Here is a 27,637-nt window from a genome sequence, read left to right as displayed (position 1 = left end):
TGTATTGCTGCGATTGTTGTTTTCGATGCTATTGTTACTAATGAATGAATATGGTATTTTGCATAAAAAAAAATATGTTTCTTGTGCTTTTAGTAAAAATATTTCTTAAAATATATTTTGTAGATACTAAATAAGGGTCTTCTTGTCATATCAACTTAACAAATACACGTGTCGAAAACCCAAAGCGAGTACTTTCCTCAATATACCCATCAAGCATAGATAAAATAAGAAACGCCTGCATCGAACAAATCCATACCATTTCATCAACTTCAAAGCAGCTTCTTCTCCCAGTAGAGAAGAAAACCCAAACACAAAGAGAAACAAAATCCCGTAAAAGAAACAGATTATACTTCCAAAGAGATCAAAATTAGAAAGAAAAATAATAGCAAGAATGAGAGCCAGCAATAATTTGATAGGGTTACTAAATTTCTTAACGTTTTTGTTATCGATAGTAATCTTGGGTGGCGGAATATGGCTGAGCAGCAGAGCAAGCAACACCGACTGTCTCAAGTTCTTACAGTGGCCGTTGATAGTTATCGGAGCCTCGATCATGGCGGTTTCCTTGGCGGGTTTCGCCGGAGCTTGTTACAGGAACACCTTCTTGTTGCAGCTTTACCTCTTCGTCATGTTGTTCATCATCGCGGCGCTCTTCGGGTTCATAATCTTTGCGTACGCCGTGACTGATAAAGGGACGGGTCGGCCGGTGATGAACAAAGGTTACTTGGAGTATTACTTGGGGGACTACTCGGGGTGGCTCAAAGATCGAGTGGTGGATGAACAGTACTGGGCTAAGATTAGTTCTTGTATTAGGGACTCTAAAGTTTGTGGCAAGATGGGAAGAAGCTTTAATGGCGTTCCTGAAACTTCTGACATGTTTTCTATGAGGAAGCTCAGCCCTATCCAGGTATGCAATATTTTTTTTGCACTAAGATTCGAACACGGTTTTGTTTAGAATTTTTGCAAATACTTTTAACAAAATTATTTTATAATAATTTAATAAATTATAATAATCATTTTATACCAATTTAATAAGATGTGTTTTATGACCCCACACACATATATATATATATATATATATATATTAGTATAACCATTTTGTTTTCGATTTATTATATATAATAAATCAACTTGTTTAGAATACATACACAATCCCCTCCCAATCTAGCACCGGTCTAAAGAGTCGAAATCCGGGAGGTGTCAGGTGCGGATCTTAATATACGATTAAAGAAAGAAGTTATTAGATATATTTTTTTAATATTTTCGGTAAAATATTATTTTTTATCAAACATATTAATATTAGACATTACTTAAAATATTATTTTTTTACTAAAAATATTAATATTAAATATCATTTAAAATATTATTTTTCTATTGACTTTTTAAATAATAAAATCAATATTTTTGATAAAAAAAATAAAATTTTAAATAAAATTTTATCAAAAATATTAAAAAAAATAATAATATTTTAAGTAGTAATTTTCCATAACAATATATTGTAATAATATTTCCCGAAATCCCCTCAGAGCACAATACCATACTTGTTTAGAGTACATACACTAGAAAAACACAAGTGATCTCTTGTTTCCTGCTCAATCAAACAGAGATTACAAGTCCCATCAATACTTAAGCTATACGAAATCAACTTACTTTTGGTAGGGCCATCCATGTAATGATCGAGTTGTTCGAGATATGACCCGAATGCCAAATCAGCTACTCCCACGACACCCTCTCATCTCTTACCCTGATCGCATTCCAAACCATAACAACCGGCCAATCTGAGCCATCAATATTTGAACTCGTCAATGTTTCACATAAATAAAAATATAAATAGTAAATTTTTTATAAAAAAAAAATCATTTTCAGATACGCTGTTCTAACAAACACATTATTTTTCATATTGTTGATAATGATATAAAATTCAAGGGAGGGTGACTCATTTGGCCTGGTGCTAAACATAATAATTATATATGTTCCATCTTTCATATCACTCTCATGAATTTTGCTGAATTCTCTTTCAATTTTGACGTTGATATTAAGAATTAAAATTAATTAATCATAATAATATCTAAAAGTTATTGTATATCTAATTCTATAATTGGGATTTTAAACCTTTTCTCAAATTAAAATTGAGGTTTTACTCTAAAATAGTTTTTAAATATTTACGTGGCTTTTCTTTGTTGTTATTTTCTTTTCATTTTTTTGTTCAAATTAATATAATTTAACTGATAATTTGTAGATTCAAGTTAAATAGTTTCCTTCACAAAAACATATTAAATTTACTAATTATTTGCATAATACTATTACTATATAGTGATATAGTCTATATTCAATATATTTTCTCTTGAGCTAATAAATCAACATAAAATCTTAATAAATGCTTACACTGAAATGAAGTTAATATGATTAATTGATACAATAAATTAAACCAAGTTTGTGTGTTGGCTTTGGGTGGGAGGGTCATTCATTCATTCATTTTTTTTGTCGCTTTAAACGTCGTTGGATGTGCTAATTATACGATTTTCCTTTGAATTTAATGTCACTATATCCGTTTTGAACCGTATTTGGAATCTGAATTTCAAGTTAAACCGAGTTTAACTATCAAAACACGTTGTGTCTGCAGTCTGGTTGCTGCAAGCCCCCTACAGACTGCGGCTTTGTCTATGTCAACGAGACACTATGGGACGCCAGTGGAACGATGATCGGAACCAACACTGACTGCTCTCGATGGAGCAACGACCAACAGCAGCTGTGCTATCAATGCGATTCCTGCAAGGCTGGCGTGCTGGGCAGCCTGAAGAAGAGCTGGAGGAAGGTCTCGGTGATCAACATAGTTGTGCTCATCCTTTTAGTCATCTTCTACGTCATTGCCTGTGCCGCTTTCAGAAACAATAAGAGGATGGACAATGATGAACCTTATGGCGAGGCGAGGATGACAAAAGCACAGCCAAGTAGGATTCAGCTATAGAAAGCATATTAAGAACATTTTACACATGAATGGAGGCCTTTGCTTCATCAAGGATAAATGTATCTATGTATGTATTTGTAATTTGTGCATGTCTTTAAGGTTTTAGAATACCATTTTATGCTTTGTTTGTGTTTAGACAATCCATGATTAGTCGTTTTCAACTAATGCATGATAAAAATTGCATAAGGTAATGGTTTTTTTGTTTTTGTTTTTATTTTTTTTACAGTTTTTGATAAATTAGAATTAAAATTAGTATAATTTCTACTAATGATAATAATAAGAAGAAAAAACATGAATGGTACATGTATTTCCGCAAAATCTAATGTAAAAATTAGAAAAAACTGTAAACAATGAAGCTCAATGCTTATTGTCACTACAATGCAAGAACAGTTTTGGGTTTCTGTATATGGTTGTTCTGTAATACTTCATGTATCTCTCAACAAAAGAACATGGTATCTGCTTCAAAGTCATGTCTTTACCACTTGCTGTAAATGAGTTTTGCTGTCATCGGGAAGCCTTGGCTCGCAATCCTTGGTGTCTGTCAGCAAAACCAACTTGCCGATTTTCTATTTAAATGCAAAGGATACCAGTCAATAAATTGGAAACGGTACAGCAGACAATGGGGTTTAAAAACTAATGCAGATAACAAATTTTCTTATGAGATCCATAAATTTTCCCACATGAAAGGTTTCTAAATGTGAAAAGAAATGGCACTGCAATCGCTTTGTTCTTCAAAAAGCTGAACTCCTTAAAATAGAGGAGTCTTACCTGATTTAGTAAGCAATCACCTTGTTCTTCAAGTTCACTTAATTGTTCCATTGTCATCCCAAACCATTCATCAATCCAACGAAAACAATTCCGGTGACTTTCCACGAAGAGAGCTCTTTCAGCCTACATAAGAGATACATGATACGGAATTACTACTGGCTTTACATATAAGTGAGCGAGAAGTGTATGGACTATGGATGCTCAATGCTTCCAACAGTTGATTTTCCTTAAATAATTTTTTTGAAGTTCATAGAATAATACATCTAAAGATTGAAGTCTAAGAAATTTTACCGCTAGCAAAGCTTGCTCAAGTTTACAACCAAATCCCCAATATGGAACATTTATTGTAACCAATTTATATGCTGTCATTACTGGATTGCATTTGTCCTGCAAATATCAATATCATATATGATCATTGACAAACTAAATTTTGGTTGAAGATGTAATATCAATATCATATAATTAGATATTGCCAGAAAGATTCGATCAATTAAATCCATTTTCGCATCGAGGCTGAATATCTTGTCTATACAGAACTATATCAAATATCACTTGAATACCATTTAGGGTACCATGCCTGATTAGTAACTAGATTGAGGAGGAAGAGAAAGGAGACAGAGGGTGTGGAGTTGAACATAAATTCCATGAAGCAATTTTTGGAATTCAAGCAAAAGCTATGATACATGGTGCTGAAGATAAAGACATGGGAATAAGCTTACATGTCATCAAGAAGCACTACTAATTGAAAGAACCGGTGGCAGAAAGATGCCTTGAGTTGCTTCATCTATCTATGCATGTATTTATTAGATGATTGACTTACAGCAGACAAAATACCAACCTGCCATCTTTCCAAAAGTGGACCGCGGCCAGTTTTTTCAGATTTGAATTTGGTAAAGTCAAAATCACTACTTCCAACCGCATAACTCCAGTAATCTGTTGTCGGCGAAGTGATATCAATGAATTCTACCTGTCTAGCTTTCAGTTGTTCTTTATTTAAACCATGCACCTGTTTGCAACCTCACAGTTAAGACATGCAAAAATACAATCAAAAGGACACCATGCAACTTTCCCTCAAATTAACACTTTCAAAACATTCCAATGATTAATGCCAATATTAGATTCTGGGTTGGATAGGAACCTTACAGAAAATCTAATTAAAATGACTTTCAAAGAAACTTACATTTTCAGATTTGCCATTGTCTTGCAGATGGACCGTTTCGATCGTGACACAAAGCTTGGCAAAGTAAGGGCACTGCATGAATTTGAGACATATGAGGATGCTTTGACAGGAAATAGTAACATTTGACAGAAATATCCAGAAAATATGTCGAGTGAAACCGAATAGTTACCTTGATCACTGAGAAATATGATATCCATTTTGTAAACAACAGAAGAAGAAAGATGTTAATATAAATTATACAATGATTTCAAGCAAACCGGGGGGGGGGGGGAAGAGTGCAACGACATTGCGAACCTGTTTTACATCTTGGGTATGCATTCCAAGATTCCTCTTTCATGACGAGTGCATCTTTCGGTGCTAAAGTTGTAAGCCAAGAAGGTGTTTTGCTGTGTAAATTAGTGTAAAAAATAAGATATCAAATAGACAACAAAATATTCCAGTATTCCATCTCAATGAATGGTAAACAAACATATAAAGCAAAGGCAATAAGTTATACATGCATAAACGCATATGAATCTAGATAATTTACCAATATAATGTAGCAATGTATAGGAACACCAGGGGTTTAAGAAACGTACATTTGCTAATTGTAAAGAACCATTTAATTAACAAAACGATATATGATCTTGGAAAAACGAAGGTGATAAAGAAGTACCTCTGCAAACGGTATAATTTGGAAGTGTATTGACCTTTTCCATATGCATCATCTTCAAAAGGTCTATTCTCCAAGACTTCAACGCCTTCAGCCTCATTTGTACTCTGCCGTTGCATCTTCAATACCATGTACGTTTGAGCCACTCCATACTGCAAAAAAAAAAAAAAAGGAAAGTAAGAAAACCCCAGAATTCAACATCTTATTTCAATCCTAAATTTTGAAACTTTTTAGCAATTTACCTCTTCCAAGGACATAGGCATCATAATTCGGCTTCAAGTTGTCCCCGCAAAGAAAATAAAACTCATCAGTTCATTTCAGGGCAGAAAAGAAACAAACCCAGAAAACTAAAGGAAAACCATGATAGGAAAAAAAATACAATTCCTTGACTTGAACCATTTTTCTTCGATTATCAACCTCCTGGGCTAGTTGCAGATAGATTCAAAGAACAAAAAGAAAATGTATTGGTTTTCTTTTTGTCTTGTCTTTATATTTTCCCACAAGCAGATGGGGGAGGTAAATAATTAAAGGAAGATAAATGGTTCTGGGTCAAGGAAGACAATTAAATTCCAATGGCTTCGAGAATACACGTAAGGGAATGGCCAGAGAAATATAGCGTGAGGTGTGGACTATGGAGTGGACACCTGGTCATCGCCAAATTACGTTGGTTTTGCCTTCCCATCTTCTAGTTCGGGTTTTCTAATTTTAAAGTTTAAAACATGAAACGGCGTCGGATTTTACAAGAAAACGAGGGCAATGCAACGTAGAACCGATCCGACCGCTGCTTCTTTGTGGTTTTTTGGTGTTTGGTCGGCCGTGACTTTATTTAGCAAGTGGCTAAAGACGAAAACTTTTTTCGTACGAACATAAGATAGGAATGACAGAACGACCTACCCGACGAGGAAACCCGATTAAGTTCGGGTCGGGTTTAAAAAATTTCAGGTCGGGTATTGGGTTTTTTTTGGGGATTTTTTCGAGTTCGGTATCGGGGCAGGGTATCCCGACCCGACCCGATTATATATATATATATATATATATATATATATAATATTTTATTATTTTATATTTTTTAATATTTAAGTGATTTAACCTAGTTTTCTTAGTTCTCTCCCGATCCTCACTTCACTCTCGTATCTGCGGCTGCTCTCTTCGTTCTCCAGAATCCAGATCCAATTTTCTCACCATCAACAAATCTTCCTTTCATCATTCATTTTCATTTACGAACTACGGTTAAATTGCTCCCGGTAACGTCAGTCGTCAGGTTCATTCTTCCTTTATGTGTTTACTTTTCTATACATTCAATTCTGCTATTTGATTTTCAGTTTTGTTACTTTCGATAGGGTTGTGTATTTCTATCCTTACCTTCTCAGTTTCCTTTAATTTTGGTTCTGAATCTAGTAGTCACGGTTGATTTTTTGATTAATTATATTTTGAGGGGCTTTTGAATCGGATTTAATCTCTGGGACTTTGAAAATATGCTTGTCGTAAAAGTAATGGATAATTTTTCCTTTTGAAAGTTTAAACTTCTCTGTTTCATGGAAACAACTAAAACCCACCCCTTGCCCAGAATTTAGGATTATAGAACAACACTGCTTTTCATTGGTTGGTTAATTTGAGCTAAAGTAAGATTTATTATATGATACTGGGTTTTGTATTTATTTCTCGTATTTAGGTTTTCATTTTGTTAAGGTTATGCAATTGTTTTAAGATTTTCAAATTGTCATGCTTCTGGTCTGCTTCCTGTCTCAACCTGTAGCATTGCCTATTATACCTTTTCTCCTTGCTGTATTGATCTTTTGCTTCTAACACTGATCACTTTATTTTGTTCTTATGAGCATGGTTGGTATGAAGATTTATTTACTAGCTTGGAGTCTTAGGCAGTTTAGTTGTGAATGTTGGATTCTGGTTTGAATTCACACCCAGTCTGAATGGGCAATTGGAAGTTAGAACACTGTTCTCAATAAAAAATATTTATGATCACTAATTACAAACTATACCGTGAATCAATGAGTATCAGATGAGTAGAAAGAACTACCCCCACCCTTTTTTAGGGTGGGGGCTATAATTAGTAAATAATGATGTCCCTTCCTCCTTTCATGTCTAGTTACATCCTTTGTATTATGAATTTAGTAAGCATCATGCAGAGTGAGTTACGTTACCTAAAGGTGATTAAGGAACCTACTATGGTGGATCTGTGGATGTTTGTAGCTATAAACATGCTTAGTGGAGTTGATGGACTTCTACCTTTGCATACATTTTTTTATTTATTTATTTTGATATATTATGTAATAAAGGAACTAATTTTTTATTGTCTGTTGAACTTAGGGGAGACATTGGACTGGAAAAGCTCATATGCCTCCTCCCTAAATGTATAAAAGTGATTAGTGGACCTTGAAAAGCCCGCCATAGTGTTACCACTTGGGTCTAATGAGTTATTAACTCGATACATTATACAGTAAAGTTAAGAATTTGTGTAGTTCCTTTTACGTGCTTCAGAATAGCAAAAGATATTTTGGCAATTCATGTTTCTACTGTTGCCTCAGAATCCGCATTCAGCACTAGTGGAAGATTAATAAGTTCACATCGAAGTCGACTTCATCCAAAAACTTTGGAGGCTTTAATGTGTGCGCAAAGTTGGTTGTTGAATGAAATTTAAGGTAAGTCGGTAATACTATATTCTATATTAACTTATATGCCATTTCTTTTTTGAATAATATTTGTGTTAAAGATAATTTATGTTATTTTGTTTATAGAAACTTGTTCAGAAGAGACTGAGGCATATTGTCGCTCTGTTGAATATGATTATGACGTAGATGAGGTAAATAATGTTTATAAAAACATTACTATTTTGGTAACATGCTTTTATAATTATGAAAGTAAAATTTGGTTGATTTATTGTCGCTCTGTTATGTAGTCTTTCCATTGTTAAATAAATAATAAACTTTTATAGAACCTTCTTGGACTATTGTGTTTCTTTTCTTGAAGTCGATTACTCTTATAAATTCCTAGGGAACATGCTCCAGTATAGAATATTATAGAGAGTAAATAGTCGGCTATTTGTTTCTTGTGGTTGCACACTTTATGTTCAAGTCTTTTTGGTGTCATTACTTTCTCCATCTTTTCCTATTATTATACATTTATTAGGATTTTTCTGTTTTTATGTTGGATGTAAAAACTATTTCTAATGGATGTGCATGAGAATGACATTGTAGCAATCATATACGTTACATCTATAATCCTTTATTACTTGATAACTTGTGTCATTTGGTTGTTTAGGTACCTTTTACCGTTGTTGCTTCAGTATGATTCAACTGCAGAGGAATCTGATATAGCAAAGTCCCATGGTGTTGGTGCTAGCATTCAAAAGAAGACTGGGAATGATGTTTGGAACTGTTGGATGAGGTAAATTGTGATATGGAAATTGTGATGTTTGGAACTGTTGGTTGAGGAATCTCTATATTTCTTTGTCAACATTACTACTTTGACGTGAGTGTTTGCTAATATGATTTGATGTGGTGTTTTAATCTTATTGAATTTAATAGCTAGTCGTCTAATCTCTGCAAAATTACACAATGTAGCATACTGGGAACTTTAAAATGGACTTTTAATTCACAATTACTTCAGCAGGTTTGATTATGGATTATCTAACAACAACATCAAACCACTTTTGAAATTTGAATAACTATCCTTAAACAATAACATAAATTATGCCAATTTTTGTAAATGATTGGCATACAATATTCGGGTCGGGGTCGGGTACGAGTATAAAATTTCGGGTCGGGTTCGGGAACGGGGCAAAAAAAATCCCTGAAGGGGCGCCCCGATAAAAAACCCGTCGGGGATCGAGTTGGGGTCGGAGATTCATTTCGGGTTCGGGGACGGGGCGAGCAAAACCCGCCCCGAACCCGCCCCGTTTCCATTCCTAACATAAGATCATTTACTATTTTTGACAGTCATTAAAACTAATAATATATTATGAAAAAAAAATTAAAGAAATATAATACTTTCACTATCGGTCGAAGCTTTAATGTATTTTTCAGTTAAGTGAAATTCTTGAAATAACAATAATATAATCGACTCAAATTATAAAAAATACTCAATATGAGATAAAAATTAAATTATACAAATTTATTTCATTACTTTAAAAAATAATTTTTAATACATTAAACGTGCTTAACTTGAATTCATTTTTAAAAAAATCCCATATTAGTTAAAAATAAAAATAATGGCCGATGAGATACAAATCTTGTATTTGTTATTTGGATCAGATAAGATATAATATGCTCTTGATGATATTTTTTTTAATTAAAGGAAGAGTAACGTGATTGAATTAACTTGGATTAAAAATATCCCGACCTAACAAATCTGAATCAGGCCTATTAAATTAAACAAAATAAACCTGATTCGTCAATGTATGATGTTCCGTGAAATAACATAATACTATAGAACAAAATTATGGAGAGTGGATCGTAGAAAATGTAACAATTTAATTGAAAAAAGAAAAATAAAGTAAATTTGTATGTCAGTAAAGAAAGGTACGTAAACATTGTATAAAAAACTTCTTTAAAAAATAGCGAGTAAGGTGAGAGTTTTGTTTGCGAGATATTGTTTTACGGTGATCATCTTTAATATTAAAGAGTTTCTTCATCATCAAGGTCTTTGGTTAATTTTCGATAAATATGGCGAGGTGGTCGATTCTTTCATCCCAAAAAAAGAAGCAAGGGAGGAAGTAGGTTTGGCTTTGTTCGCTTTACCAGATTGGAGGACGCGAGGAAGGCTATCATCTGTGCCGATAGATCTAGGATTCAAGGTAATAAAGTTAGAGTCTTCATGGCGAGATTTCAACCTCGTGAAGCTTTCTGGAGAAAGAAGTCTTCGGGTCCAAATTCAACTGAGGCCAAGAATAGAGTGGAGGTTGATAGTCATTCATAGGCTCCTATTGTCGTTGTTGTCGATGATGATAAGTTATTTACTCTTAGAGATAGCCTGGTAGGTGGTGTAGAAAATTTATGAAAATGAAAGAATTGGCCGCTATTATGCACAAGGAAGTTATATTAGGTCCGAAAATTATGAGGTTAAGCGGGTTAGCAATTTTAATCATATTTGAAGATGAAGAGAGTATGGATTATACTCTATATAACCAGTCTGGAGCGTTGAAAAACTGCTTTGACAAAGTGGAAGTGTGGTCGGAGAGTTTCCAGTGTAGCAGTCGTCGGGCTTGGCTATCGTGCAAGGGGATCCCATCGTTTGTGTGGAATCATTCCACATTCAGAAACATTGCAAAGAAATGGGGAGAACTAATCTCTATCGAGGAAGGGACCTTAAATCCCGACTCGTTTGATAGGGCTCTGATTCAGATTATTACGAATTGCCAGACTTGAGTGGAAAAATCATTTGATTTGAAAGTCGGGGAAAGGATTTTTACAGTATATATTTCTAAGTTTGAACCTTGTTTTAGCCCAGTTTATGTTTGGGAAGATTATTCTTTGATGGATTTGGTTGTTGACTCTCTGTTATCCACGGGGGAGGAGGTTGTTGATGTCTCGACATTAAAGTATCCCGAGTTGGAGGTATGTGCTGGAATGACTTCTCAATCTATTCTTGAATCCACACAAATGGAGGTCGGACGGGAAAAGGTTCGAGATTTCCTCGATGACTCGATTGTTGGTGGTGGACCGTGGTGTTCGGTTGCGGAGGAAGCAGGTGAAGGTCCTCGTTTTGAAGAGTTATGGGATCATGTTATAGTTCCCCAGACAATGCATTATGGGGTAGTTGTGCATGATTTTCGTTGTCAGAGGAGTGGCTCGTTTATTGCTTTGGAGGCAGCTAATAGGGCACACGTGGGCAACTCTGAGGTGAATTTGTGTGCTGCTCGAGAAGACAAAGAGCATTTTATGCCGAGTGTTCCTATTGATGGGCTTTCGAAAAAGGGAGTTGATGTTAACATGGGGCGCTTGGATATTGATTCCCAGACAATGCGTTATGGGGTAGTGGAGCATGTTTTTCTTAGCCAATGGAGTGGTTATTTTAATGCCTTTGAGAAAGTTAATAGGGCGCACGTGGGTTCAAAGTTGGAATGGTGTGCTGCTTTAGAAGGCAATGTGTTTGAATTGCCGATTGAGCCTAGTGATGGGCCGTGGATCAAGGCCATAGACGAGAGCATTGGGCGATTGGTTTCGAATAGAGATGCCGATCTATGGCAGCCCAAGTCATCTTCCAACAGTCTAAGGCATTTGGAGAGTCCGAGTACATAGTTGTCATCTCTCAGAACAGTGGAATAGGGGTTTTTGCCTAAGTATCTTGTAATGGATATTTCGTTTCATTATACTAAAAAGGTGCTGACCAATAGGATGAAAAGGAAGTAGAAGAATTTTGGCTCGCTATTGGATATTTAGGACAAAGTCCTTTCGAAAGCTGAGAAAAAAAAAGAGAGATCGAACGTTGAAGATTCAATTTGCTGAAATCTGATCTAAATTCCTCTGATATAGATCTACCAGATAATTCACAAGAAATATAGTTGATGTTCTCTAGTCACAAGAAATGCTTTGAGTTTGGTGCGTGATTGTCGGGGATTATGTGAAGTCTACGGTTGTGTTCTATGAGATTTTTCGCTGAATTTAGGATCAAAGGCTCTTAAAGGATTGCTTTGTTATATTGCATGCTGGGTTGAAGATTGATGAGCTCATGGTGTTATGCAGTGATCAACAGTTTTGGTGATCCTGGTTCCTGCTACTGTTTTCGGATTGACCCCTTTGATGCTGTGTTCGCCTGAATTTTGTTTAGGATGCCCTTTCTAATCCTATTTCTTTATGTTGTTTGGTATGTATGGGTGTTTGTGTGAGTTTTGTTGCGCTTTGGGGTATGTAATGTTTGTTGCACTGTGTTATCCTTGTATTAATTCTCTTCTACCTCTTGGTTCACTTTTTTCCCTCCATTTAGGACTAGAGAGGTTTTTTAATGAGGTCCTTGAAGTGATGTACTTTGCATTTGTCTATAATACAAAGTACCCTTTACAAAAAAACTATATCTATTTTTTGAATCAAATATTTAAAATTTAAAATCATGATGATTTTACATTGTCGATTGGCTGATTGACTGATTTAGGTCTTGCCTTTTACTCTTACATGGTCGATTACTTCTCAAATCTGATAGCAACAAAACAGTGGTACATTATTTGATGGCAGATTTGGAACGTACATTAGAAGAACTCAACATAGACGATGGGGAGGAAGAAGCTTTCTCCGTTGAATAAGAAGAAGATGAAGGTGGAATAACTTTCGACAATTGCATTGTATGGATGTTTTTAACAACCAACCCGATAAACTTCCAAGCAATGAAAACAATGTTAGAAAATGTCTGGAGACCAATTGGAGGAATATCCATCACCGAATTAGGTGAGGAAATATATTTGTTCAGGTTCTACCATGACGAAGATGTGTAGCAAATTGAGAATGAAGGTCCATGGCATTTTAATTCGCATATTTTAATCTTCCATAAGTTAAAAGAAGGAGAAGATCCAAAAATTGTTGCTCTACATACAGTCGATTTTTGGATACAAATCAATGAACTACCAATATGTTTTATCTCAGAACCAATAGCACGACAAGTAGGGAATTTTGTTGGACAATTCCTATCGTATGACACAACATCAATTTCGCTAGGGTACAGAGGAAACATGAGAACAAGGGTGCGAATTGATGTGCGATATCCGTTGAAGAGAAAGAAAAGATTAGCACTACCACATGGTAAATCAGGTTATGCTTTTTTCCAGTATGAGAAGTTGAAACTATTTTGCTATTTATGCGGCAAATTGGGACATGGTGAAGGGGTTTGCCCAATCAGATTGATGAAAAATAGGGAAGAATTAGTTCCACAATGGAATGCATCTCTAAAAGCTCCTCAATGATCAAGAGTGTATCAAACTAGCCCTTGGATTCATGAAGAAGACCCTAAAATAACAACAACGGGGTGGGGAAAACGTGGTGCTACAAGTTCTCAAAAAACAGCAAAAGTCTCCAATGGCCCAAAAGAAGCAACTGATGAAAGTAAATTAGGGCAAACATGGATAGATTCAAAGTGGGTCAATCCTATACTACGACAGCTCTAAGAAGGAAAAGGAAGTCAAAACACGGACAATTGTGGATATGATACAAAGATTGCGAGTGTGGAAGAATAAGTGCCAATGGCGAAGATAGAGGGTTTAAAAAGGCAACATCATGCCTTTTCAACAATTTCGAGTTCGAAAGACCTCGATTCACACAACAAATACAATTTGATATCGGCAGGCCTGCAAAACCAGGCCAGTCGGATGCCATGAAACTCCTAAGTCGGAATGTCCGAGGCTTATGACAGCCTTGAACAGTTAATCGCCTCCGGCACATGTTGAGAGGCATTAACCCTTCCGTAGTTTTTTCTCTTAAACAAAATTACAGAAAACAAGAATGAAGAGAATAAGAAAATCATTGGGCTTTCCTAATGGAATTGAAGTGGACCCTAGGGGAAGCAGTGTGGACTATGTTTGGCGTGAAGAGGTTTGTATGATGTCACTCTTAGATCATACTCTTTATCACATATTGATGTGCTAACTACAGATACAGAGAAGAACATTAGCTGGCGTTTCACAAGTTTTGTAACACCCAATTCTTATTTCCGTACACGAGTTACATAACTTTTAAAACTTTCCGTTTAAAAAAAAGTAAAATTTTGTTTCTAATCATAAAACATTTATATGTAATAATAATAAAACATTTATATGTAATAATAATAAAACATTTATATGTAATAATAATAAAACATTTATTAAATTATAGTATGTAAACAAATCTAAAAGTTCGAACATATTTAATTTTACATCATCATAAGAAAAATACATTTTAGAGCATTATTATAAGTTTATTACATGCCAACTAACAACATCAAAAGTAGACATAATTGTCGTACAGTTACTGATGAGGCGACCCTTGATTGGCTATGTCAGATGCACTCCTTACTCCGCTCGCTAAAATCTACGCGTAAAATCAACACACGCTAAGTATTTATTTAGTGAGACAATACTAATAATGAGGTGAAATCAATACATAAGTATATCATAGTTATCAAAATACGAATTTATTTACTGCAACTCATTATAAGTTCCATGGGGTGCACACGTAGTGCCGATGCAATCATTCATAAATGTTGAGTTAATCGATCGATGAAATCGACCAAGAGGAAGGTAAATTGGCAATTAAAACTTTCGGTGGAAGCTTTTGCAAAAAATTGAAAATACATTTTAGAGCATTATTATAAGTTTATTACATGCCAACTAAAAATATCAAAAGTAGACATAATTGTCGTACAGTTACTGATGAGGCGACCCTTGATTGGCTATGTCAGATGCACTCCTTACTCCGCTCGCTAAAATCTACGCGTAAAATCAACACACGCTAAGTATTTATTTAGTGAGACAATACTAATAATGAGGTGAAATCAATACATAAGTATATCATAGTTATCAAAATACGAATTTATTTACTGCAACTCATTATAAGTTCCATGGGGTGCACACGTAGTGCCGATGCAATCATTCATAAATGTTGAGTTAATCGATCGATGAAATCGACCAAGAGGAAGGTGAATTGGCAATTAAAACTTTCGGTGGAAGCTTTTGCAGAAAATTGAAAAGATTTGCACAACAATTTAGAGTGGTTCGACTTTCTCAACCAAAGTCTACGTCCACTACCTTAGCTATCCACACTAAGGATTTTCCACAAATTCACTAATTTGTCTTTCTTTTGAGAACAAAGAGTAACCTTACAAATTTATCAAGAATCATACTCCAAATTCTTGAGAACACTCTCTCCCAAAGAGAACAATACAAATTTTGCAAACTTACAAGAAAATCCTCACAAGGCAAGATATTTGCACAATTCTAGAACAAAGAAAGAACACTCAAGAATAATACAATTGAGCACAATAAGTGTTCTTGAAAGCAAAAATGAATATTGAATGAAATAGGCTTGAAAATGCTCAAACTTGATGTTTGATGCTTTCTTTTTTATTCTCTCTTGATTCTAGTTGCTTTTTGTTTCTTGTTATTGATCAATGGCTTCTAAGGTTATTTAAATACACCTTCAAATGATTATGAACGTTGGGGATGATTAGTGGAGTCAATAGAGTCGTTTAAGTGTAAAAATAATTAATTAAAGCAATTGGGAGCGTCAGTGCATCGATGCATACCCTAGGTGCATCGGTGCATCAGACTCTCAGTGCATTGGTGCACTAAGAGTGCATCGATGCATCAAGTGCATTCGATGTTTCAAAATAGCCAGAGTGCATCGATGCATGGCTGGTGCATCGATACATCAAATGCATTCGATGTTTTCATAAAATCCTCAGTGCATCGGTGCATGGTATGTGCATCGATGCATGAAATGCATTCGATGTTCAATTTAATTCATGGTGCATCGATGCATGGATTGGGGCATCTGTTCATCACTTTGAAAAATTGATTTTAAGCTTGATTTTGGTTCAAAATACTTTGTGAAAATTGTTTCAAAAATATATTAAGTATAAAACACAATTTTACACATTTAGTAAGGTTTGAAATTGATCTTAAAAGACTTGGAGTAATAATTTGATATTCGATTAATTGAATCGAATATAATTAGAAAATCATTTGTAAAATCTTAAAATTCATTTAAACTAATTTGTTATATCGAAACACAAAAATGTTTTCAACAATCTCCCCTTTTTGATATAACAAAACATTTGCGTTATTTTAAGATTTTCTAAAATTTTGAAATCAATTTTGAAAAATTACTCCCCCTTAATATAACACTTCTCCCTTTTAAAACATTTTAACATTTAACATTTCTTCCCTTTTTTGTTAAATCAAAAAGACTTAAAAATCGATTTAAACAAGGTTTTGAAAAACATAACCAATTGATTAAATATATATATATATAGCTTAAGCTGCTAAGATCATAATCAAAAGAGAGATTAGCCATTAGTTCCATAAACAATATTCATAAGTAAATGTGAAATGGCATAATTGGTCATATATATCTAATGATGCAAAAAATAAGAAAATTCAACCAAACCAAATATATATATATTAAGTTTAAAATCCGATCATCCAAACCATAACAAATTCAAACATTAAACAATCCAGAAACATCAAAATCAATCCAAGTTTTTTTTAAAAAAACAAGAAAGCATGGAAAAGGTCTCATCCATAGGAGAGTCGGAAGGAGGAGGATAATGAGCTCGAACTTCAAGAGTGAGCGCGTTCATACGTTCACGCATCTCCCGCTGAAACTCAGTAATCTGAGACTCCATGGAGGCAAACCTCAGATCAAACAAATCCAAAAAGGATCGAAAATATGGTGACATTTGATATTCTTTTCGTGCCGGTTCCGATGCAGACTCATCGTCTGGAACGTGATCATCGATATCTTGCATAAGTTGTTGAAACTCAGGATCATCGTCAGCAGCCTGTGCCGTAGGAGGAGGATGATGAGCACGAGAAGAGCTAGGAGCATGTGAAGAGCTAGCTCCCGGGGTTTGCTTACCGGGTCGAAATACCCAAAGACCGATTTCCTCGTCTTGCTTCCAATCCGCTTTCTTCAAGGAAGTAAGATTGATTTGATTTTAAAGTGTGATAGGATTGTCGAGAGAGACGTCTAGACCAAGTTTGATAAAGAGGTTACTAAGAAGGCATCCATAAATCAATGTTTCAACATGTTTTGAAGGAACAATGTTTATAATGTCCACTAGTTGACTGAATATAATGTGGGGCAGATTTATTTTGATTTTATTTTTAATACAATACATCCACCATAAATCCCTAGCACGAAGTGTGGAGTACCTACCTCTGGATGGTCTAAACCACCAAGAGATCATCAAATGGAAAAACCGATCGTGATGAGATCGTAGAGTACTAACACTGGAGTTTGGAACATAGGGATATTCCACATTTTCACTCTCATTATATATACCACTATCATCTAACCCAAATCGGAAAGCTATAGTCTCGAGGTCAATATTAATATATTGGCCTAAAAGATTGGATCTAATGGTTATAATTCCACATTGAGTTTCATTTTGAATACACACCGCATTGGAATAAAAAATGCGAACCAATTGTTGGTAGTCGATAGGTTTAAGCTGAAACAATTTATCAAACTTCCAAGCTTTAAGAATCGGAAGGTATTCGAAGTCAATATCAATCATGGCTTGAAGCGAAGGAATACGCTATTCACGGATTCTATAAGTTTGAAAAGAATTTCTGTACCTAGAGTACAATTCGTCTCTACGACGCTCATGCATGTTAAAGCAAGATCCTAATAGGCTATTAGGAGATTGAGGAACAGGATTAGGAGGTTGGTTTGAACCAAAACAACTCGATGAAATTCTAGGGCGTTTGGGATTAGACATGATTTAGGAATCGAAATAAGAAATATAACCTGCAAATTGAAACACATGTATGCAATTTAATCAATCCCAAAACTCAATTGAGTCCGCAATAATTCAAGGTTCTCTAAACCAAATTCTAATGGGCATAGTTTTTGAAAAACTATTTAGAAAACAACATTTGAAAATTATAATATGTATAATTTTTCATGAAGACAACATAATTAAATAAAAAACATCAAATTTAAAAACTAAAATCAGATTTTTGATTTTTTTTAATTTCGAAAATTCAAAAATTTATTGAAAATTTTTGAGTTTTTTATGAAATTGGTTGTAAAATATAGTTTATAATCATCAAACAATCAATGCCCGATATAATGTTTATCCTAGAACTAACCTAAACTAGTCCTAAGATAAAAAATCAATGAAATAGTGATTTTTGAAATATTACCTTGAAATGTTCTGATTGATGAGAATGAGATGTTGTTTTGCACGAATTGATGATAGAAGTAGAATAAGGAAATGAAAATCATGAAGATTCCGATCAAAAACCAAGGATTTGGAACAATTTTGATAGTGAAGAAAGAAAGATGAGCGGTGGCCAAGAGAGAGTTTTAAGAGAGTTTTGAGAAAATGAGGAAGAAATAGGGTTTTTATCCAAAAACCTGATGGATGCATCGATGCATGGCCTTGTGCATCGATGCACATTCAAGGCGTGCATCGGTGCACCTTCATGGTGTATCGATGCACATTCAAGGATGCATCGATGCACTGTTAGGTGTATCGATGCATGAAGCACAAAAATGTCAAAAATCTGTTTTAAACACTCAAAATGCTAAATTAATTAGCTCTAGTGGTATTGACAACTCATATAATGAAAATTAATCATGTTCAATCAATCAAATTAATCCTTAAATTTCATTTGAACATAAAATTAATTTTCACTAAGCAACATAAACTCCCCCTAACTAATAGTAATGAATGCAATAAAAATTACCATTATAAGCATATTTTTTTATTTATTCTTAAAAGTGCTAAAATTATTTTAAACACTAAGTGAAGATAGGTCAGTTAAACCTAATTCTCTCCTATGTGTCCAAAAACTTTCCTTGTCTAAAGGCTTTGTAAAGATATCCGCTAATTGATGCAAAGTATCAACAAATTCTAGAAATACATATTCCTTAGGGACATGGTCTCTAATGAAGTGATGTCTAATTTCAATATGCTTAGTTCTAGAGTGTTGTATGAGATTTTTAGTGAGACAAATAGCACTAGTATTGTCACACTTGATAGGAATGATACCTACTTCAATTCCATAGTCGAAAAGTTGTTGTTTCATCCATAAAACTTGTGCACAACAACTACCAGCTAAAATGTATTCCGTTTCAGTGGTAGATAATGCTACACAATTTTGTTTCTTTGAAAACCAAGAAATCAACATATTTCCAAAGAATTGACAAGTACCGAAGGTGTTTTTCCTATCTAATTTGCATCATGCATAATCCACATCAGATAAGGCATGCAAACTAAAGCTAGAGTCTCTAGGATACCAAATTCTTACACTAGGAGTATCCTTAATGTATCTAAAGATCCTCTTAACAGCTAGTAAATGTGATTCCTTAGGGCATGATTGAAATCTAGCACATAAGAAAACACTAAACATAATGTTCGATCTACTTGCAGTTAGATAAAGCAAATAACCAATCATTGACCTATATAATTTAACATCCACACATTTACCTCTTTCATCTATGTCAAGCTTTGTCGATGAGCTCATTGGAGTGTTATGTGGCTTCCTATTTTCCAGTCCAAACTTCTTGAGCATATATTTGACGTACTTAGCTTGATTGATGAAAATTCCATATTTTCTTTGCTTGATTTGGAGTCTCAAGAAAAATGAGAGCTCCCCCATCATGCTCATCTTGAATTCACTTTACATTAGTTTAGAAAATTCTTGACAAATCACATCATTAGTAGAACCAAATATTATATCAACATAAATTTGAACTACTAATAAATCTTTACCTTTATTCTTTTAAAAACAATGTAGTGTCGACTTTCCCTTTTGAAAAACTTTTTTCAATTAAAAAATTTGACAATCTTTCATATCAAGCTCTAGGAGCTTGTTTTAAACCATAAAGTACTTTTGTCAATTTAAGGAAATGATCCGAAAATTTTGAGTCTTCAAAACATGGAGGTTGTTCCACATACACTTCTTTTATAAAACTATTTAAAAATACACTTTTAACATCTATTTGATATAATTTAAATTCATGAAAACATGCAAATGCTAATAACATTCTATTTGCTTCCATCCTAGCTACGGGAGCGTATGTTTCATCATAGTCTATGCCCTCTTCTTGAGTATACCCTTGAGCAACAAGTCTAGCCTTGTTTCTCACTATATTACCACTCTCATCAAGCTTATTCCTAAACACCCATCTAGTACCCACAACATATTTATTACTAGGCCTTTCAACTAATGTCCATACTTTACTTCTCTCAAATTGATTTAACTATTCTTGCATAGCCATAATTCAATGTTCATCATTTAATGATTCTTTAATATTCTTAGGCTCTATGCATGAGATAAATGCAACATAATTACAAATATTTCTAAGAGAAGATCGAATTGTTACTCTTTTGGATGGATCACCTATGATTTCACCATCCTTGACATAGTTGTACTCTCTTGGGTAAGATATTTCCCTTTCTTCAATGGTTGGATTCTCGAGAGGATCATGAGTTTCCCCATCTTTCGTTTCTTCCTTTGATGATGATTCTCCAACGTCATGTCTAACGTCATTTGTATTTATAATACCTACATCATCATTCAAATAAGAATCCTTCCTCGAAAGGAGATTATCATCGAAAACATGTATAGACTCTTCTACAACTAAAGTTCTTTTATTAAATACTCGATAAGCTTTAGAACTTAAGGAATAACGCAGAAAAATTCCTTCATCCCTTTTAGCATCAAATTTGCAAAGACTGTCTTTACCGTTGTTTAAAACAAAACATTTACCTCCAAAAGGATGAAAATAGCTAATGTTAGGCTTTTTATTTTTGATAATTTCATATGGAGTTTTCTTTAAAATAGACATAATTATTACTCAATTAATAACATAACAAGCGGTATTTGTGGCTTCCGTCCAAAAATATTTTGGCAAATTGTTTTCACAAAGCATGGTTCTAGCCATTTCTTCTAAAGTTTAATTTTTCCTCTCAACAACTCCATTTTGTTGAGGGGTTCTACGTGCTGAAAAATTATGACTAATACCGTTAGAATCACAAAATTCAGTAAATCCAAGATTTTCAAATTCAGTTCCATGATCACTCCTAACACTAGTTATAGAGTAACATTTTTCATTTTGGATTACTTTTGAAAACGTGATGAATTTTTCTAATGCTTCATCTTTAGTACTTAAAAACCCTCGAACTAAATCACCTTGAATTAGCCGTTGCAAAACACTCATACTAGCATGTCCTAGTCTCCTATGCCATAACCAACTATCATGCTCATCCTTAGCAACTAGGCATAAATTAATCATATCAATAAAGTCTAAATGCACCATGTATATGTTTCATATTCTATGACCAATAAGCATAAGTCGATTAGATGCAATGTCAATAACTTTACAACCATTGGTTTCAAACATGACATTGAGTCCTTTATCACATAATTGACTAATACTTAAGAGATTATGCTTTAATTCATTCATATATAAAACATTTTTAATTTGAATGGAAGAGGTATTACCTATAGTACCTATACATTCGATGTGACATTTTAAATTATCACCAAAAGTCAATTCTCCTCCATTTTTGGCGTTAAGTTCTATGAACAAGTTTTTGTCTCCGGTCATGTGTCTTGAGCATCCACTATCAATGTACCATGAGTTTGAATTTGTTTCCCGTGCCTTGTAGCAATGCTCCTTTCCCTACAAACATAGATTAATTTCTAATTTTTAGTACCCTAATTCTTTTGGGTCCATATTCATTAGTTTCCAAAATCCTAGTTTCCTTAGGTATCCATTTGTGTAGGATATCTTTATCTTTAGTAGTAATGAGTCCTTTAGGAACCCATATACTTCTAACGATTTTTCCATTAGAGGTTCTTCGGGGACCTCTATGATTGTAGTTTTTAAAACTTTTTCTAACAAAGTTGGATTTTGAATTTTCTCAATTTTCAAAACGTTTTGTTCCAACTTTATCAAAAGAAGTTTTAAGATCATCAATTTTCTTTTGATGATCATCATTGACATTTAGACATAAATTTTGCAAATCCAAAATTTTCTTTTCAAACTCTTCTAGTTTGATTTGCAAATCTTTGATTTTACTTTCAAGATCGTTGTTGGTTTTGGATACGAGTTAATTTTCATTTTTCAAAACATCATTTTTATATTTTAAAAACAATTTCTCATAATCCGAAGTCAATCCATTATATTCCTCTAATAGCTCATCATAAGATAAATCATCAAATTTAGATGAGTTAAAGATTACCTTAGAATCTTCCTCGAATGCCATCAAGCACAAGTTTGCTACTTCTTGTTCCTCTTCATCGGAACTACCTTCATCGCTCCATATAGTCACATGAGCATTGTGCTTATTTTTTGATTGATCCTTTCTTTTCAATTGTGGGCAATCATATTTGACATGCTCAAACTTTTTGCATTCATAGCAAATGATATGGTCATTCTCTTTTAGTTCATTTTTTAGGCCTTCATTTCGTTTGAATTTTCTTCCTCGGTAAGGTCTCATCATTTTTCTGAACCGTTTGGCAAACAACGCCATTTCCTCGTCATCGTCATCTTCATCTTCATCCGAATCACTCTCATCTTTTGTGAATTTGAGAGCAACTCCAATGTTTTTCTTCTTCTCATTCTCCTTTGGTGTCTCGTTAATCTTATCGAGGTCCACCTCATCTTCAAGCATCATTTCATGAGTGAGGAGGGAATCGATTAGCTCTTCAAGAGTTAAAGACTTTAGGTTCTTAGCCTCGATGATTGCAATCTTCTTGGATTGCCATGATTTTAGAAGTGAGTAAACTTCCTCACAAGTTTTTCGTTTGGTATGATCTCTCCATATGATTTGAGATCATTGACAATCTTTGATAATCTATCTGTCATAGCTTTGATATCTTCATTTGGTTTCATTATGAAATTTTCATAACTATGTGTTAGAAGACTAATTTTATATTCTTTTACCTCGTCGGTGCCTTCATGAGTGACTAGTAGTTTATCTCATATTTCTTTGACGGTTATACAAAATGAAATTCTTCCATATTCATCTGGTCCAAGAGCACAAAATATGATATGGATGCCTTTGGAGTTGAGCTGGAACATTTTTGTCTCTCTTTCACTCCATAATCTTATATGAGTGAGAGGCTTGATATATCCATCTTCTACAACATTCTATACTCCCATGTCACTAGCTTGAATGAATTATATCATCATATTCTTCCAATAGGCATAGTTAGCCCCATTGAAGAAAGGAGGCTTGTTGACGAGCATCGAATCGAGACCGGAGTCGACGTTTGAAGTATAGGTCATTGATGATTTGATTATCGATGTAACTCTTCCCAAATCGACTCAAGAGGCGATTAAACCTTCAAATGAGTTAGGCTTTGATACCAATTGTCGAGTTACTCGATCGATGAAATCGACCAAGAGGGGGTGAATTGGCAATTAAAAATTTCGGTGGAAGCTTTTGCAGAAAATTGAAAAGCTTTGCACAACGATTTAGAGTGGTTCGACTTTCTCAACCAAAGTCTACGTCCACTACCTTAGCTATCCACACTAAGGATTTTCCACAAATTCACTAATTTGTCTTTCTTTTGAGGACAAAGAGTAACCTTACAAATTTCTCAAGAATTATACCTTAAATTATTGAGAGCACTCTCTCCCAAAGAGAACAATACAAATTTTGCAAACTTACAAAAAAAATCCTCACAAGGCAAGATGTTTGCACAATTATAGAACAAATAAAGAATACTAAAGAATAATACAATTGAGCACAATAAGTGTTCTTGAAAGCAAAAATGAATATTGAATGAAATAGGCTTGAAAATACTCAAACTTGAGGTTTGATGCTTTCTCTTTGATTCTCTCTTGATTCTAGTTGTTTGTTGTTTCTTGTTATTGATCAATGACTTCTAAACTTGTTTAAATACACCTTCAAATGATTCTAAACGTTGGGGATGATTAGTGGAGTCAATAGAGTCGTTTAAGTGTGAAAACAATTAATTAAAACAGTTGGAAACGTCAGTGTATCGATACATACCCTAACTGCATCAGTGCATCAATGTAAAATTCAAATATTTTGACTGTTGGACTCTTAGTACATCGGTACACTAAGAGTGCATCGATGTATCAAGTACATTCGATGTTTCAAAATAGTCAGGTGTATCGATGCATGACTAGTGTATCGATGCATCAAATGCATTCGATGTTTTCATAAAATCCTCAGTGCATCGGTGCATGGTATGTGCATCGATGCATGAAATGCATTCGATGTTCAATTTAATTCATGGTGCATCGATGCATGAATTGATGCATCGATGCATCACTCTGAAAATTGATTTTAGGCTTGATTTTGGTTCAAAATACTTTTTGAAAATTGTTTCAAAAATATATTAGGTATAAAACAAAATTTTATACATTTAGTAAAGTTTGAAATTGATCTTAAAAGACTTAGAATAATAATAATTTGATATTTGATTAATTGAATCGAATATACTTAGAAAATCATTTATAAAATCTTAAAATTCATTTAAACTAATTTTTTATATCGAAACACATAAATGTTTTCAACAATAAACCTATTATGAATAACGTGGGTTGCACCCTTAGTGCTGATACGGTCGTTCATAAATTTATTATGAATTCCGTGGGTTTCACACTTAGTGCCGATACGGTCGTTCATAAACTTATTATGAATTCCGTGGGTTGCGCACTTAGTGCCGATCCGGTTGTTCATAAATTTAATATGAATTCCGTGGGTTGGACACTTAGTGTCGATACGTAAAAATGCAACATATACATTAACCAACATGCAATTATAACTCTCAATGTACATAATAGTTGCACTCACCTGATTTGCCTCACTATTATGCACTGATGTAGTCCGACTATTCTACGACTTTATCATTGCTTTTTTGTTTGCTTGACTCGGGAGCTTGATTACGATCTTTGCTATGGGGAGCACGGGGACGATATGAAGAAGAGAACCAAATTTTTCAGCTTTTTCCTTTTTTCTCCTAATCACTCTTAATAAATAACCCAATTTAAATGAATATTAACTAAAATACCAAATTGTCCCTCCATTCTTCCATTATTAAAAAATAAGTATTAAACACAATTTCCTAAATCAATCCTTGTACGTTTTAATTTATTCAAATTAACCCACCAGATTTTTAATCATTTCACTATGGTCATCGACCCTATATTTGGGGTATTACAAGTTTCTATGGTGCACCGGAGGAGAATAGAAGAAGATATTATTGGCAGTTACTATGTCAACTGGACTACGATCCGAGCCTCCCTTGGTTAGTCATTAGAGATTTCAATGAGATCATATATTCGTTTGAAAAAAGGAGGATTAGATCGAAACGAAAAACAAATTGAAAAAATTCACACCACTTGAAGATTGTGAATTAACATATATGGGCTATCAATGAGTCTTGTTCACTTAGGAAAGGGGTCGGAAAGAGGACAACAAGATTAGATAGAGATTGGATAGAGGTGTGGCGAACTCAGGATGATGACTTTCATTTATAAACCAAAAACTTTCACATCTACAACACTCTTTTTTCAATCAATTCCTGCTTTTATTAGATACAAAGGGAGAAAATAAAGTAGCATGTTAATGGCACATTAAATTCGAAGCCGCTTGGCTTATGGAAGAATCATGTGCGAAAGAGGTCGAAAAAATTTAGACATCGAGACCAGGAGCAGTCCCGAAAAAGTTAGAACATATGAGACACAGTTTAGAAGAGTGGTTCAAGAGTATAAAACAAGAGAAAATGATAACAAAGAAGGAATTAAAAAAGAGAGTGGAGGAATTACTAGAATTGGAGCCTACTGATGATGTACTCGGAGACATTACAGAGGTAAAACTCCAAATGAACATTGAAGCAGATAAATCAGAGTTGTACTGGGAACAGAGTGCAAGGGCAAATTAGCTAAAGCACATGGACAACAACACAAGTATCTTCCACATATTTGCTTCCCAAAGGAAAAAAATATCATTAGTTTAATGGAAGACGAAGTAGGTGAAAAATGGGAGAACGAGGAAATCATTCATAACATTGCCAAAAGTTATTTTGAGAAACTATTTGAATCAAAATGGGAAGGTTTTGAGAAAGCATCGTTTTTAGAAATCGATAAGAAGATCACAGAAAATATAAATGAAAGCTTGCTAAAACCTTTCACTAATGATGATGTCACAAAAGCAGTAAAAGCGATAAGCCCTTTGAATGGTTATGGAGAAGACGAATTATGAGTTGTTTTCTATTAGCATTTCTGCATATAGTGGGATGAGAAATAACAACTTTTTGCGTGAATTTGATAAATGGTAACGAGGACATAGAGACAGTTAACAAGATCCGAATCGTGCTAATCACAAAGGTGAAAAATCCCAATCGAATAACACAATTCAAACCCATTAGTCTATGCAATGTCATTTATAAAGTAGTCTCAAAGATGCTAGTGCATCGGATGCAAGAATACCTCCATCTATGCATTGTCGAAGCACAAAGCTCATTCGTGTCAGGAAGGTTGATTATGAACAACATAATTACGGCATATGAAGTTCTCCACACTTTCATTAAAAGAACATGAAGGACTTGTTTTTTCACTTTGAAGCTTGATATGAGTAAAGCATACGATAGGGTGGAATGAGAATTCGTCTCGAAAATGATAAGCAAATTAAGGTTTTTTGTTCTGTGGATAAACCTAGTTATGAGATGCGTATCTACTACTTCATATGAAGTAGTTATAAACGGCATAATAGGCGAGAAGTTTATTCCATACCTATTCCTGATTTGCAACGAAGGATTGTCGGCTCTCCTACGACAAGCAACCGAGAGAGAGATGTTAAAAGGAATTAGAATAAACATGTATGCTCCCCTGTCTCACATATGCTATTTGCAGACGATTGCTTGATCTTCGGTGAAGCAACGACACGAGCGGCGGGTGCACTAAAAGAAATCCTCCGAGCATATGGATGAAGCTCGGGTCAAGCTGTCAATATTGACAAATCAAGACTATTTTTATTTCTAATGTATGAGATTCAAATAGAGAGGATGTTCATCGTATAATGGTAGTGGAAAATACAACAAATTTGGAGAAACAGGTAGGACTTCCAACCATAGTCGGACATACTAAAAAAAGCGTTTATCTCGATGAAGAAAAGATTCTGGACCAGGATTAAAACATGGAGTGTTCAATCTCTCACTCAAGGAGGAAATAAGGTTTTTATTAAATCAGTCTTACAAGCACTACCACTTTATGCAATGAATTATTTTTTTATGCCAAAGACTTTATGCACAAAACTTGAGAACATAATGTAGAGATACTGGTGGTAAAAATCCGAGAAGAAAATAGGCATCCATTGGTGTAAATGGGAACAACTCAGCAAGTTAAAAGAGAATGGTAGAATGGGTTTTCGAGACCTTGCA

The 27,637-nt window shown here is 34.3% G+C and overlaps 2 protein-coding genes across 3 annotated transcripts; one reads left to right on the top strand and one right to left on the bottom strand.

Moving 5' to 3' along the window:
* Window positions 1–351: 351 nt before the first annotated feature.
* On the top strand, window positions 352–27,078 carry LOC120211611 (tetraspanin-3-like). 2 transcript variants are annotated; one of them, XM_039210111.1, is made up of 5 exons: window positions 352–904; window positions 2,621–2,958; window positions 8,867–8,870; window positions 14,473–14,486; window positions 27,068–27,078. In XM_039210111.1, exons 1-4 carry the CDS (start codon window positions 392–394, stop codon window positions 14,473–14,475), a joined length of 858 nt encoding a protein of 285 aa, XP_039066042.1. In that variant the 5' UTR covers window positions 352–391; the 3' UTR covers window positions 14,476–14,486; window positions 27,068–27,078. The 2 variants fall into 2 exon arrangements, with proteins under 2 accessions (XP_039066042.1, XP_039066046.1); XM_039210115.1 differs by lacking the exons at window positions 8,867–8,870; window positions 14,473–14,486; window positions 27,068–27,078 and having other exon boundaries at window positions 2,621–2,965.
* On the bottom strand, window positions 3,244–6,108 carry LOC120211601 (phosphatidylinositol transfer protein 1-like). The gene is made up of 11 exons (XM_039210102.1): window positions 5,945–6,108; window positions 5,808–5,838; window positions 5,569–5,717; window positions 5,208–5,299; window positions 5,083–5,090; window positions 4,914–4,985; window positions 4,572–4,739; window positions 4,025–4,120; window positions 3,734–3,856; window positions 3,343–3,531; window positions 3,244–3,306 (listed from the first exon to the last, which is right to left on the bottom strand). The coding sequence occupies exons 1-10, from the start codon at window positions 5,962–5,964 to the stop codon at window positions 3,433–3,435; spliced, it is 858 nt and encodes a 285-aa protein (XP_039066033.1). The 5' UTR covers window positions 5,965–6,108; the 3' UTR covers window positions 3,244–3,306; window positions 3,343–3,432.
* Window positions 27,079–27,637: the final 559 nt, after the last annotated feature.

The sequence above is a fragment of the Hibiscus syriacus genome, unplaced genomic scaffold, assembly GCF_006381635.1.
Source record: "Hibiscus syriacus cultivar Baekdansim isolate YM2019G1 unplaced genomic scaffold, ASM638163v2 tig00000715_pilon, whole genome shotgun sequence".
In the NCBI taxonomy this organism is placed as follows: Eukaryota; Viridiplantae; Streptophyta; class Magnoliopsida; order Malvales; family Malvaceae; genus Hibiscus; species Hibiscus syriacus.
Note: the sequence above shows the minus strand (reverse complement) of the source record. Positions and strands in the feature narration are given on the sequence as shown.

Bases quoted from the DNA above. Each gene is read 5' to 3' on its own strand.
- LOC120211611 (XM_039210111.1), top strand. From the start codon at position 392: ATGAGAGCCAGCAATAATTTGATAGGGTTACTAAATTTCTTAACGTTT. The intron at 905-2,620 runs GTATGCAATATT...TTGTGTCTGCAG, and splicing joins GGAAGCTCAGCCCTATCCAG to TCTGGTTGCTGCAAGCCCCC.
- LOC120211601 (XM_039210102.1), bottom strand. From the start codon at position 5,964: ATGGTTCAAGTCAAGGAATT. The intron at 4,121-4,571 runs GTTGGTATTTTG...TGATATTTGCAG, and splicing joins CACTTTTGGAAAGATGGCAG to GACAAATGCAATCCAGTAAT. The intron at 3,532-3,733 runs GTAAGACTCCTC...GCATTTAAATAG, and splicing joins GTGATTGCTTACTAAATCAG to AAAATCGGCAAGTTGGTTTT.